The sequence below is a fragment of the Rhinolophus hipposideros genome (assembly GCF_964194185.1).
Source record: "Rhinolophus hipposideros genome assembly, chromosome: 22".
Lineage (NCBI taxonomy): Eukaryota > Metazoa > Chordata > Mammalia > Chiroptera > Rhinolophidae > Rhinolophus > Rhinolophus hipposideros.
This window is the reverse complement of record NC_138068.1, coordinates 10018316-10032710: the sequence shown is the minus strand read 5'-3', so window position 1 is coordinate 10032710 and position 14395 is coordinate 10018316. Positions and strand designations below refer to the sequence as shown.

The 14395-nt window shown below is 40.0% G+C and overlaps 1 protein-coding gene across 26 annotated transcripts in view; it reads right to left on the bottom strand.

Annotated features, from left to right (window-relative positions):
* Positions 1-14395, bottom strand: part of STAU1 (staufen double-stranded RNA binding protein 1) — a 47049-nt gene that overhangs the window by 20470 nt on the left and 12184 nt on the right. For 6 of the 26 annotated variants that reach the window (XM_081033840.1, XM_081033844.1, XM_081033842.1 and 3 more), the window contains 2 exons: positions 3481-3619; positions 2371-2536 (listed from right to left, as the gene is read on the bottom strand). In XM_081033840.1, coding sequence (XP_080889966.1) covers positions 2371-2536; positions 3481-3581 — 267 coding nt within the window. In that variant the 5' untranslated portion in view covers positions 3582-3619. Of the gene's footprint in view, positions 1-2370; positions 2537-3480; positions 3620-5503; positions 5709-6813; positions 6876-8689; positions 8815-10453; positions 10743-14395 lie in introns of those variants that run through there. The other 20 variants (XM_081033832.1, XM_081033851.1, XM_081033843.1 and 17 more) reach the window with 8 other exon arrangements.

Below are 14395 nucleotides of genomic sequence, written 5' to 3'. Positions count from 1 at the left end.
TTCGTGTCTTACTCCAAAGAAAATGTCTTATCCTAGCTGATGCTTCTTGCTTCTGAAGCACTGGTTAAGGTCAGTCTTAGAGCCATTTCTGAAGGGCATTGTCTCTGCTTCAAACTATGCAGAACTAGAAAAGGGGCAAAGAGGAGGCGACAAGGGCACAGGTAGATCTGAGCATTATTCCTGGCAAGTCTCCCTACACACCTAACATGAGCCCAGGAGAACCTGTCTACTGCGGCCTCCGCCCCGCGGGCCTGAGACCACATGTACGGCGGGCCGCAGGCCTGAGCCAACCTCCCAGACACCAACAGCACTTTCCCTTTCTAGCAGTACTGTGAGAACTTCCAAGGAGAACTCAATGTGGAGAAAACTGCCTGGGAAGCACTGATAACACTCAGGGCTTGTGGTTCCCAAACCCTTACCATGCTTTAGGATTACTCCAAGAGTACATTAAAAAAGAAAAAGAGGCTCCTGGGTCTTACCCTAGACCAACTGTACTAGAATTGTGTGAGCTGGGCCAAGGGATTTTTTTTTTTTTTTAATTTCTCAAGTGATTCTGAAGCAGAAAACCCACAAACCAGCGTTCAGTGATCTTTCAACACCTGCTGGCTAGAAGGAACCGAGAAATATCTACTCCACCTAACTTTAATTCGATTAGCACCAAAGTCAGGTAGGAAAATGAAAACCCTCCAAAATAACTCAGATTACACCACCTCTTGGTGTTTTATCAAGTCTCACCACAGAGAAGCCCATCCTTTTAACTTCACTACATTCTCCTCTTCTAAGTTACAGTCCGCTCTCTTTTATCTGGTCCTCCGTGGACCCTGGAAACACATCATCTCTGTTAAAATGGGTGATGACACTGGGAGATGGAAATGCACTGTAACAACACAAAGACAAAACCCTCCTGTGCAGCCAGCCCTGAAGACACAGAGCACCATCCGAGCTGGAGGACCATGGGGGGCAGCTGAACACAGCAGACCTCAGCAAGCAACCTGACAAGGTCCCCTTGGGGGCACACCTACCATCACACCAAGGTTGTGTGCAAGATCTTCTTATTCTTTGTGAACTTGATTCTTGAGGGAAAATAAATGCTTTCCAGAGACAGTTATAGGTGGCATTCTGTGCCGTGATGCAACAGAATCACGAAATCTCAAGGTTTTCTATTTAGTGGGTTTCTCTGGAGCTGTGGTGCTAAGATTCCGCCTTACCAGACATATTCACTAATGCTCTGGCCCCTCAATGGCATGGAGTCACTGATTATCTAAGACCCATATTCCTATTTAATCACAAAGAGTTCAAGTCCTTTCCTATTGTGGTAGTTTTAAAACACGACCCCCAAATTCTTTGATACCCCTCTCATCCAGAAGTGGGGTATTCAATACTGTGAATATATGAAAAGCCACTGAATTGTAGGTTTAGAACGGTTAAAATTGTAAATCTATATTATGTGAATTTTACATGAATTTTTTAAAAAGTGAGATTCTCTATCTCTTCCTTTTGAATCTGGCGGCTGTGCCTACTTGACTGTTAGAATATGGGAGAAGTCATGTGCTGATTTCTGGGCCCGGGGCTTAAAAAACAGGCAGCTGCTTCCATTTCCTGTCTTTAGGATGCTCCCTCATGGAACCCAGCCATCATCCCCCTGAGGATGTGTCAGCAGTCTTTGCACAGGTTAACTAAGTAAGAGAGGAACTGAGGTCCCCAGGCCGGAGCCCCCACTTAGCTCAGAGCCAACAGCCAACAACAGCTTACCAGCTGTGTGAGGGAGCCGTCTTGAAAGCGGATCCTCCCGCCCCTGCAGAGCTGCCTCAGCCAAAGCCATGTGGAACAGAGACAAGCTCTCCCCCAGCCAAGCCCTGCCTAAACTGCAGATTTGTGAACAAAATAAATGCCTGCAGGTGTTGAAGCCACTAAATTTTGTGATGTTTTGTTATGCACAATAGAGAACTGGCATTTTGACTATAGAGTCGCTGGTCAAGAATAGCTTCAGAAAATTCTGGAACCTGGTAGCATAAATCACAGCAGATTCTGAGAAGCATGATCTTTAGCACCAAAAAATTCATCCATGCATGTTCTTCACAACTCAACTGAGTCACAAGTTTTCTATAATAACATGTTCACTCAAAACTATGCCATAGAGTGAAAAAGAAAGCATCTGACTTTCTTGCTAAGAAATTTTTTCTTTTTTAAAGGGAGAGAAAAAAGGCCAGAAAGCTACAGGGACAAAATCTTGTAAGTTATCAAATAACAGAAATGATGGGCAGCTCTCAATGCATCTTCTTAGAAAAAGTAACTTGAGATGATGTCTTTCATGTCACCCTCCTGCTCTGCCCAAAGCGTTCAGGAGCTTCAACTCTGTTCTCTCCTTACCTCCAGCCTCTCAGGCGGGGGCTCATTCTGCAGGATCCTCAAAGCTTTCGCAGCAGCATCGTGTTTCGCAGCCTGTCTCGTCTTTCCTTTCCCGTTAAATTGCTGTCCTCCCACAGAAAGTTCAACTTGATAAAGTAAGGGTGGTACTGGAAATGGGTAAAAGTACCTAAAAATAAAACGGGATGAGGAAAATAGTCTCAGGTTGTTAAGTCACCCATACTTTCTCTGGCAAATTCCAGATATTTCCTTCATCATGGGTCCTAACTGCATTAGTGTTTTCTTGCCAATGATGAACCCTCAATAGTATATCCAGAGATTTCATAAATTTACTCTGGATTAGAATTGCCACACACAGTCTTCACAAAATCTAAAATGGATCAGGCTGTAGCTGAGACAGAAAACTTAACTTGCTCTACTTTCTCATATCTGAGATTCACACTGTGCGTCTCCAGAAAAGACTGGAAATTTGTACATGGAAGACTTTTAGAAAGAGCCCTCATTTCTGGAAATCCCAACAGCCTGTAGCCTGGTAGAAGTTGGTTTTCCATTTCAGAGTTTGTATTTTTAAACTGGTTTTGCCCACCACCCACCCTTCCAAGTAGAGCAGGGAAATGAAGACTTCCATTTTGATCATCGAATATCCGTTAATGTCTTATAACTGAGTGCAGGAGGTTTTTAACCCATGGCATTTTCAGGCTTCAATTAATATTTCACTGCACCTGTATGCCAAGGCTATTTACAAAGCACGTTAAGTTCGAATGTCAGAAAGTACCCAGTAAATAATAGTCAGGAAATCTATGAATGCTGAGAATCATGGTGTTACGGCAATCGTGTTCAAATATGACTCAGTTACACAAAGCAGTTCCACAGGCGATCTTTCTTTAACCAGATTGCTTGGAGCACAAGCCACACTGCTGGTAAGGAACTTGCTGAGGCCCTTTCCAGTGACAGGAGAAGAAAAGAGCATCAAGATACATTCCAAAGACACCAACACAACGAAGGGGCAGGCCAAAGACGACCAGATCATCACGTGCTCCGCGACCTACACATGTCAGCATTCTATGCAAAAGATCAGGTATACTTTCACCTGTATTTAAAACACACACGTACCTTGGCGGATAAGCACCTCCTCTCATGTTGTAGTTATAGGTGGACTGCATCCGAGAGTAAGGGTCAACAGGCTTATACATTGGTTTCTTCCCAAGTTTCATGCACAGTGCATTGAGCTCTACAGTAGGAGTTATGCTGTCTGCAACACAGAATTAGCACAAAGAACTGTTTTTTTTCTCTGACATAGGAATGACAGTCACTAAAATCAGAAAGAATAACATGCTTTCTACTAATTGGATTCATGATGCACTTTCACTGCTAGGCAGCAGGTCAGGAAATCCAAGAATCTGCTGTAATTTCTAGATATTAATACACAGTCAACTGCACAAAACATACTGTAAGGGCTATTAGAGGGAGCAACAATTTAACATGAGATGTTATCAGTGCAAGCCACATATTCCAGTTGTCAGAAGTAAGTTCCAATATTTATCAACTTCCATGATTAAAAAATCCCAGGTGACTTATCCAAATCATTTTGTCATTTGGGCGTATTTAACCTGTATCACACTGGTTGTACTGACTTACTGGGTTATTGGCTTACACTTAGAAGTGTATCTGTACACACATTATTTCATAGAACAATGCATTTATTAAGTACTAACTGAATGCAAAGCACTGTGCTAAGCTTGAGGGACACAATTCTTGCCCCACAAGAGCTCACAGAACACAACATACACACTCAACGAACTACAACACAAGATATGCTATGAGGACAGGTGTAGAATCACTAAGAAAAAGTCAGGTCAATTCTACGTGGAGAGGTCAGCTGAGGCACACAAAATATTCAGGTATTTCAATTCCCAATATTTAAAATGAAATTTGACCTGAGGTGATAATACTTGTTAGGAAAATGAGTTGTTTCCACATACAACAGGAGCAATTATATCTTGGGTTATTTCAGAATCATCAACTTTAGAAAATAGACGTTATTAATTTTCCAATTGTCTTTTTCTAAGTTCGTCCAATTCATAAACCTTTAAAGACCATTTAAAAAGAAAACCAGCCTGGAAAGATTAGTGTCAGTGCACAATCACATTTAAAAACAGCACTTCCATATCAAACACAGAACAACACTAGCAATGGCAAAGTTTGATTTAAATGCACACGAAAATTTACTTTAAAATGCCTCTTTAGGCTGTATGTAAAGGAAAATAAAAATGACTTGATTCTGTATTATACTTGGTCTGACTAAATTTAGTGCATGAATCAAATTTATAAGAATATCTTTGGGTCTGCAAAATCAGAGGGTCACATGAGTAATCAACCCCTCTTACCTAACATCAGAATTATATTTTTTACAGAATTCACATAGTTGCATTTTAAGTATAACCTGAATCATTTTAAGAGCAACTCTGACTCATCAAATTTATCTGCAGTAGAAAAATGAATCTGAAGACAGAATACCACAAAGAAATCAAAAGCAACAAGAAAAGTGCGAGTGAGGTCTTCCCGGAATTCATTGCTGCGTACAAAAGGCCTGGGATACTTCACGTACTTGAGGGGTAAGTGCCACAAGAGTCACTCCTACCCCCGGCCGCCAGGTCAGTGGTTCCTAACCTTTCAGCAGACACTCTTCTTTATTAGTATTCTCCTGCTTGGTTGAAGAGACATTATCTGATTTGTATTTAAGCAATAAATATTTAAGTTATTTTCTCATTCTTTTTAAAGATCAGGAGATGACAATCAGGGTTTGTGATCAGCATGTTGTAACTGATATTACCACATTGAGTTGAAACGATTCTGGCTAAAACCTACATTCTTGGCTGTATCTGTATAACCTTATGAAGGGGAAAAAAAGTCTTTTCATTAATCTTTTCTGAAATTTTAGAAATCGTTTCATGACAGCTCCGCCCGCCCCCCAACTCCCATGACCGCCTCTCCAGGTCGTCAGGAATCAAGGGACCATCAGTTGGGAACCACTGCTTTAGAGTAAGGATAGTATTTGCCACTGGTAGTGCAGAATCTGTGCTTTCAAAATCACCAAGTTAGTTAAGAAAGAATTCATATACATACTAAATGGTACCTCTAGACACACTTTTGAAAGGAACCTGTCTTGGCCCACGCATAATACCTGGATTCCTTCCTTCGCTACGAAAAGGGCGGGCTATGGGTTTGGGAAATTTTGTTCCTTCCAAAGCTTTGGCAGCAGCTGTGTGCTGGGCTTTTTTAATACTAGTTCCTTCAGCTTCCCAGTGCTGATCTCCAAGTGTTAGCTGTACTGTAAACACCTACAAATGAAAATTGTGAGCTCTCAATTCATGAAACCCGATGGTAACTGTAATAGGTCACGTGGCCCTTGAACATTTTTTATGGTCATGATTTAAAAGGCCTGATCATTATATTGGTAATTTATCCCTTCACCCCCTTTTTTATTGTTTTTATAAACACAAAAAGATATATAGATGATAGACCGATAGATAAATAGATAGATCACTGACTAGCAATGCACAGCACTCCATGAAAAACAACTATGCTCTGAAAGATGGGGGTAAATATAAAGATTTAAAAACGTTTTCTTATACATTAAAATATTAGACACTGATTATTTGGAAGCCATCCAAATAAAAATTGTCTTCCAATTATTTCTCATGGAAGAAAGTTAGCAAACTTGATTTAGACACACAGTAGTTATTTCACACAAATTAAGGTAATATTTGTTGTGATGTTATAATGTGTTTGTGGATGCGGCTGAAAACGCAACCCCAGTAGGACAAAAACTTGAATAAGTTTGGGAATGTCAGCCAGGTTCTAAAACGTTGCCTTTCACTTTCCTAAGACTGCACTATTCATACACTGCCTCCACTTTCAGAAGGAAATCAGATCCACAGCAAGAAAAGATCTAAAAAACGTTTCTGAACTCAAATCTAAGGAAGCATCCAAAATAGCAAATTGTGTCCTCAACAAATGCCGGCGATGGCAAGCCTTTTTTTCTTTTTAAGAGGTAACTCCACTCAATTCTTAAAATGAGGTTATATTAATCCTATCGGTATGGAATTAACACTCTGTCAGACAACAATGGCCCATCATAGCACAGTGATTCCTTCACTATGCTGTGCATCTGAAGAATAACCTAGGAAGCTTGGGAGAATACACACGCCCAGGGTTTCTGATTGAACAGCACAAAAAACACCCACACATGCATAATTTTCATAAGCTCCCAAAGTGGTCTCCAAAGTTTGAGACTCACTACTTTGGAGCTATTATTTTTCTGATTTTCTTTATCAATGAATATCACTGCATTTCCTTTAAAATAATTTACATGAGAAATGTTGATGTCAGTTATGTCCGGGTCATTTAATAAGTTTGGTGCCTAAAAGGATACGGGTGACTTGCCTTCATAGCTGGATTTTTCTTGTAGGTCTTAACTTCAGGATTCCCTCAGTGCACAGCTTCCACTAAAGGGGAAAACGTGCAGACTCTTTTATTCCTCCTGACACATTCGGGGTCTCCTTTACTTATGCTGCAGTTCACAAAGTTACTCACTTAAGCACCAACAACATGAACTCAAAACCCTAGCCGGACTAAGAAGGCAAAAAGCAGAAGCCTGCAACGCCATGCAAACCCTGGGTCATGTTCAGGATCCTTTCATTGAAAGACACTGAAGGGGGAAATGCTAGGAAACAAAATTAAGAGTTAATTTCATTGAGAGTCTTGCCTTTCTCCAGGACGTGCCCGACCTGCGCTGCTGTCACTCGTTCGCCTTCTGTGCAGCAGACTGGTAGCGAGGTTAGAATCTTGCTTTGGATAGAATTAAAAGTCCCCCAGACCTCTGACTTTTTAAATACTCTGTCATCTAGATGGGAGTAACTTCTCCTCTTTGAATGACTTGTTGAAAAAATGCAGTTATAGCTGGAACACACAGCCAAACTACCTCAAGTACTACAAGTTCAAGTGAGAAAGTATGTATTTTTAAAATGCCAGAAAAGGTAATGAAGGGAATCCCAAAGTTAAGGTCTGCAAAAAAAAATCCTGTAGAAGAAACAGAATAGTTATAGAAAAATGACTAATTGCCTTTTAAAAGAAACATTTCAATTATGCTCTGTAATGTTAAAAGTAGCTTCACGTGAATGGGAAATTGGTTTTTCTTAAATGCATAATTGCTTAATAATAATAGCTATCACTTCTCAAGCAGGTACTAAATGCCAGACATGTGCTCCACACTTTAACATATATTCTTCTCATTTCATTTTAACAATTTGGTGGGCATTATTATCCTCATTTTACAGATGAGGAAACTGAGGTTCAAAAAAGGTAGCAACCTGCCCAAGGTCATACAGCTAGTAAGAAGCTAGGATTCAAACCCAGATCTGTCTGACTCCAAAGGCCACTCACCTAATTCAGCTATGCTCTGGTGTCTATTTATGATAGTCACTGATGTTACTTTTAGTCAAATGAAAAGAGAAACTTGATATTATTCAAGGCTTGAGATTTGCATGTCAAGAAAAATGAGGTGTAAAGAGACAAATAGCTCATCCTTAATTATACCATGTTACTGCAAGGCTAGGATGAGATACAGGAGGCCGAATTCCTTCTCTCACATACTATATCCTCTCATACTACAGCTACAAAAGCCAGATATACAAATATTTAAGTTCTAACATGTACATTAACACAGATAACAAGCAAGCTTAAAAGACTGAATTTCTGAATAACAAACAGTAAAAATTCAAATTGCAGTCAGTCTTTCATTCTCTAAGATGAGGGGAATGATAAGGATAACTGACATCAGAGACAATCCAAAATATTCCCTTTGAAACTGATTTCTACCTCTCATCTTCAAACCCTTTACCTGATTACTAACAAGTGGCAAAAGTGATTTCCCACTCACCCCTCTCCCTGCCCAGCCTTGGGTGTACATGCAAATGATCAGAAAAGGAGCCAGAGGTGGGCTGCAGCCCGGAGGCCCAGAGCCTGGAAAACTCACAGGAAATCATTTACCGGTGTTTGGGAATTGTCCCTAAACCACCACAGACTAATTAGAGCTTCATAAGCCAAATATCCCAAACGAAGCATATCTTTGACTTGACCCCACTTTACAAGGATGAGAAAAGAAGCAACTTGCCCAAAATCCATACTTTTCGCATCTCAACTTCCACAATCTCAGCAGTTTGACAATTCGTATTTTGAATCACAGAACCACTTGCAATAGTATAAAAAGAAAACATTCCTGGTGGGTTATAAGTGCACAAGCAGTACGGACAATATTTACCTTACAGTGAGCTGGACCTTGCTCACGCAAAAGCTTATACTCAGGCTGAATCTTGTTGAAACGGGCTAACTCATTCACAAGACACATTGGGGTTTTCTCTTTGGGGTATGCCATGTTAGAAGGAACTGAAAAATAACGTAAGAGCATTGAAATCAACTAGCAGTATGTAGGCTGCTGCTCTCCCAGGGATATGACCAAAGAGGGGAAAATTGAAGGCCGAAGGATTTCGAGCAGCAGTGATGCAAAACTGCAAACCACAGTGGGGGCACACGCCTGCAGACAGCTGGGACCTTTTCTGAACCAGTTGAGTCCAGGTAACCTAGGAGAGGGTGTCCTCAAAAGAGAGAGAACAGAAGTCAGGGGAATAACTAAGCCGTGGCAGGCAAGCAAGATCTGACATCAGATGAAGCACTGCTATTATAACCAACCAAGGGAATCACAGGTCTTCTGAGCAGACACACTGGTTCCTGCAACAGCTGTCAGCTGTACCCTGTTCGTTATTTCACAAGACAACATGCCAATACCATTTCTCAAACAATGACTGTCGTTTCCCACACACTTAACTTCTCATTCCTGGGCGTCCCCTAGTCTGATCTCCAGAGGCTGCCATCCACAGACCTTATCTATTTCTGAAAATGTAAGTAAACTAAAATGGCCTTGGTGGACAGGAGTTTTACAAAGTCAATAGGATGGGCATATACAAACACATTAAAAAAAAAAAAAAAAAGCCATAAATCCCAGAGGACTGAAATAGTGCCATTGCCTCTTAAGACCGTCTCAAATGGCAAATGTGGGGAAAACTGAATCTCCAGGGACTAGACAAGTCAAGAATGCTATCTGGTGAGCCGGTCCAAGGAAGTCTAGAGGTAGCCTGATAAATGCCATGCAGCAGAGAGTGGGACAAGCAAAAACTCTTACAAACAGATTTACAAAGTAAAGGAAATGAGAGGATGAAATGCAAGGGAAATTGTTGGGTACAAGGGGTTGAAAGGAAAATCGTTATAAGGTGACTCGGCATGGAGACACCCATGCTGCCACGCCATTGAACTGGCTTTGCCACTTTGGTGGGGAGGGGGCAGAAAACTGTGTTTAGGGGTTTTTATTCAGGTGTTTCAAGTCTTTTCCACCCAATGAGCACATTTAGTTCATTTTCAGTCTCCTAATAATCAGATTTGAATGCTTCTAAACTGATTTCCTGTTTAAAAATCTGTTTCTTTGGTTCAATCTCTAATTGGCCTTCAGTGATTTCTAAACTACCTCTGGAATTTCAACTTAAACTTACTTATTCAAAATAAAAATTAATAAATGCCAATGCAGTCTTTTGCTTGCCAGTAAATCTGGCTGCCCCCTTGCTTGGGATAAAATCTTATAGACAAAAAGGGGGCTTACACCTACACGAGTTCTTTGTCAGTTCTGGGAAATAATTTTAAAAGCAGAATTTTCCCATACAACAATGAATATTCAAAGTGGTATTTATTCTTCAATTCTCTCTGCCAGCCACCACTTTATAATAAACAAAGCTTTATAGTTTAGTTTTCACTTCTCTTTTTTACACTTTGAAATGGTCTGTTAACTGAGGCCTCCAGCAACCCAATACACAAACGAGTGTTTTATATCTGGGATAAAGAAGCTCGGGTGGTAATACTTTCTTCTGCTTCTTGAAAATAAATGTGCGAGCTCTCTACATCTGCAATCTACTTATCAGATCGGAAAACAGGCTGAGAAAACATTTGAAACAGAAGACACTTGGATTCATACGCTTACCTGCAGCTGCACTGGTGGATGTAATAGATGCAGAGGGTAAAGCAGAGTTTTGAATAGGTCTACCTGCATTTTCAGAGGGCAGAGAGCTAGCAGTAGAAGGAATACTCATCAAAGGCTGTGAGAGAAGAGACTGGTTCTTGTTCAGTATTTGGCTCCCTGAGAGAGCAGCAGATGGGTTCTGAACTTGCACTTGAACTTGAGACATGGTCACTTTCAACAAAAGTGAATAACTGCAGGTAAACAGCTTTCAATGCAGGTTAATTCAGTGCTATGAAGTCTAAAGTTCTACCTAAAAGTTGTAAGGGAAAGAAAATAAAAAGGTAAATTATAGAGGAGATATGTAATTGCCAATATTCAGTCAAAATTGGTGTCACCTACTCAAGTATGAAAATAGCCCCATTTAGCATGTAGCTATGTTGATGTAGTAAAACTGTTTCTCCCTGGCATACGGTGCCTGGCCTTGTGACTTTTTCAGTGTTTTTAAATGACTTACAATACCCACGTGCTCTGCATGTTCACTTTATGAAGAAAATCAGTAGAGTACAACACTTATTGTTGAATATTAAAGAGTTACGAACTGCAGCTTATACTCAAAAATTCAAATTTAAAAATATGGAGAAGTTTTTCCATAGTATCTGAGATATGGTAAGGGTTTCTGGCCTCAGAATTACAAGCTGAAAGCAACTAGGTTGTAACACCATGAATAGGTGAATGTAAACACTGCTTCCATTTAACTGCCTGGTGCTCACATTGGTACCTTTAGAGTTTTCCTTCAAGTTGACTGAAAAAAGGAATTTCTCACTTCTGCTGTTTCTTTTTCCTTATGATGATAAAAGACCAATTTGTTTTCTTAAGAGGTTTGTTTGAGATGGTCTCATTTAGTTACAGACCCCAAGGGGGGAAAAAAAACTGTTGCACCCATATTAATGCTCTTGGTACTCAGAAATTATCTGAATAGCAAAGAACATTCTAATAGTATTTGTACTATTAAAAGCAAAAGTGGAGGAAATGAAGAAGAGAGGAAGAGATTTCAGACTGGCAATTTTACTGCCGTTGACTGGTGGAAATTGCTTACTGAACCTGGAGAGCAGAGGAAATTGCTTACTGAACCTAGTAAGCCCCAAAGGCATTTATGTTTTCTAAATACATTTTGATTTCTCCACAAGTCAAAAGTAAAGACAGGTCTGCTCATTTTCCTGGCCATCCTTCAAAAAGCTGAAAATACTGAAGCAAGGCAAACATACCCCAGAATAACCAGTAGCAACCAAGAATATAAAAAGCCAACCCAAGTAGAAACCAGCAAACTAACAAATTAGAAGTTTTAATAGAGTAAATGTTGGTCCCTTTAATTTTTTTCAAAAGTCTCCGAATGGTTTTTAATGAAAGCTGGATCTCCAGAGATGAATGACCAGAGCAATTAAGTTTCTTGAGGAGTCCCAGCATACTGTCTCTTGCTGAGAGCAAAAAGGACTGCAAAACTCAACACACAACACTGCAAAACTCAACACACAACAAAAGCAAAACCTCAGCTAAAACATGACTTTGGATCATAGAGGCATAAACATTACCCTATTCAACAAAACTGCCCAATATTGCAGTTGTTCCTTGTTTACTTTTGGAATCAGAACAAAATAACAGAGCTCCACGGCAGAGCTAGATAATGGGTCTTCAGCAGACAGGCTGCCAGTGTCAAGAAACAAGTCCAGAACCGTTTAAAGTCAGCTATGACCTTGTTTCGTTGTTTTTATTTCCTTCTGCTGCCAAAATGGAAATATTTCTCTCTCAATCTTCCCCCTACCCCTCTTATTCACCCACTTCCCCTCCCTCTTTCTAAATGCTGTCTTGAGCACATTTTTCTACCAGAAAACAAAACAAAACAAAACCAACGGTAATTTATAGTGTACTCACTTCAGGACACCCAGCACAGGTCACAGGTCAAAAAAAGCCCAAAGCAAGGTGTTTATTTCAGAGTCTGCCTAGATCTCAAAAGGAGCACCCACCTCTGCCCGGGTGGCTCCCAGTCTGAGGCGGATGAATGAACTAAGTGTAGAAAGGGAGGGGCCCAAAGGGATGTTTTTTGGCTGATACTGTCTAGAGCAGGCCCAATGCCAGCATCTCCATCAGACATAAATACACAGGTTTTCTACAAGTTGAGAAAGAGAACAAACAGGCTTTTAATCCCCAAAGACTATCCCCAAAACGTTAACCTCAAGTTCACCTGGAGGAGTTATGTCTTTCAACCAACAACAGTTGGTTGAAACAAGTAGTTCAAAACTGCAATAAAAAAAATTCTAAACCCCCCCTAAAAGGCTATGTATTTTACAAATATTTAATTTCCAACAATATAACCAATACCAAAATTCAAAAAACAGTACTCATTTACTAATAAATTTTTAGTCCTTTGCTAATTTAACACATCTATGTGTCTTCAGGCCTGAAAAGAGATTCTAAAGCAGTGGTTCTAAAGGAGTAATTTTGTTCTGCAAGGACATGTGACAATGTCTAGAGACAGTATTGGCTGTCATGAGTGGGGGATGGGAGGACTTACTGGTATCCATTAGGTAAAGGGCCAGGTATGCTGTTCCCAGTATGCATATACTAACCCACAAGATAAAATCTTGCTAATGTGAAAAGTAGCTTATATTCTTAGATAGGAAAAGAAAATCCCCCTTTCATTTCAAAAGACTCTAAAAACTTGATGCTAGTATTTTCCCCAAATAGATGCTCCTCTTCCAAAGAGAAGCCAGGCAGCAATCAGAGTTATAAATGGGGGGAAATATGCCCTTCATCCATATAATTCAAAGAAGAAATAAAGCTTTTCACTACTGCTATTTATACAGCTCACATCAGCATTCAGGGGAATCATGGAATTTTGGAGATACTACTTCTGTATAAATTTAGAACCTGTTGCTCAACAGTACGCTGTCCTGAAGATTAAATCCTTAACTGAAAACTTGTTTTTTTCCTTTAAACCTATCTTTAAGGATTGTTTTCCACCATATAAATTAGGGACTCAAGAGAGATTAAAATGCTGTGTTGGAGTCTTCTTACAGAAGAGCAATATTTTACACACAGTAAAATTATGTTGAAAAGTTTGCAACACAAACACTCCTCAGTGTTCCCCAGCACTGGAAACACCTTTGACTGTTAAGCCCGGGTTGTGCTATTTCCCTGCCTTCTGTCTCCAGCACAGATGAGGGTCTTGGATTTTTTCCTATTTGAAGAGCCTTAGACATCAATCCAGGAAAACACATTCATCTTATTCTCAAATCCTAAATTTATGGAGCAGAGATCAGCATTATAACATCAAGAGGGGTGATAAAACAGAATTACGGGTACCATTTTTAAAGACTCCTAATTCCAAGTCCCACCCATCATCCGGGGTTCTAACTTTGGCTTAGTGACATAAAAATCTCATAAAAATGGAGTCTTACGTTGGCTGGCAGCTTCCATTTTACAAGTGCCAACAACTACTTTTAAACGGGTTGTGGGGAAGAGGCATATGGGCACATGAACTCTACAAAAGCATTGTTTTTTAATTATACGTGATGTGCTAAAAAGTGACCACGCATCAAATCCCTATTCCTCACTCAGCTGTCCATCTATCACGACTAGACCATACTGAGTGCACAGTCTGAGTGATTTGTTTAATACACAAGGCAGACCCTTCTAGAAATAGTTTACAGAACTATCTGCAGTAGAGCTTAGTCCTACTTTCAACTAACAGACCACTGAATCATTGCAGTATGAAACAACTGCTTCAGCAATTACGGAAAAACATCATTTTTAGTATCTAATTTTTAACTGGATTAACCCATAATTTATAATGAAGTATCTATACTTTTGTGTAATCAACACCTCATTTACCATCGTAGTAAGTAGTGTTTCCAAATAAGAAGTGTCTGTGAAAAAGAGAGAGAGAGAGAGAGAGAGAGAAGAAAG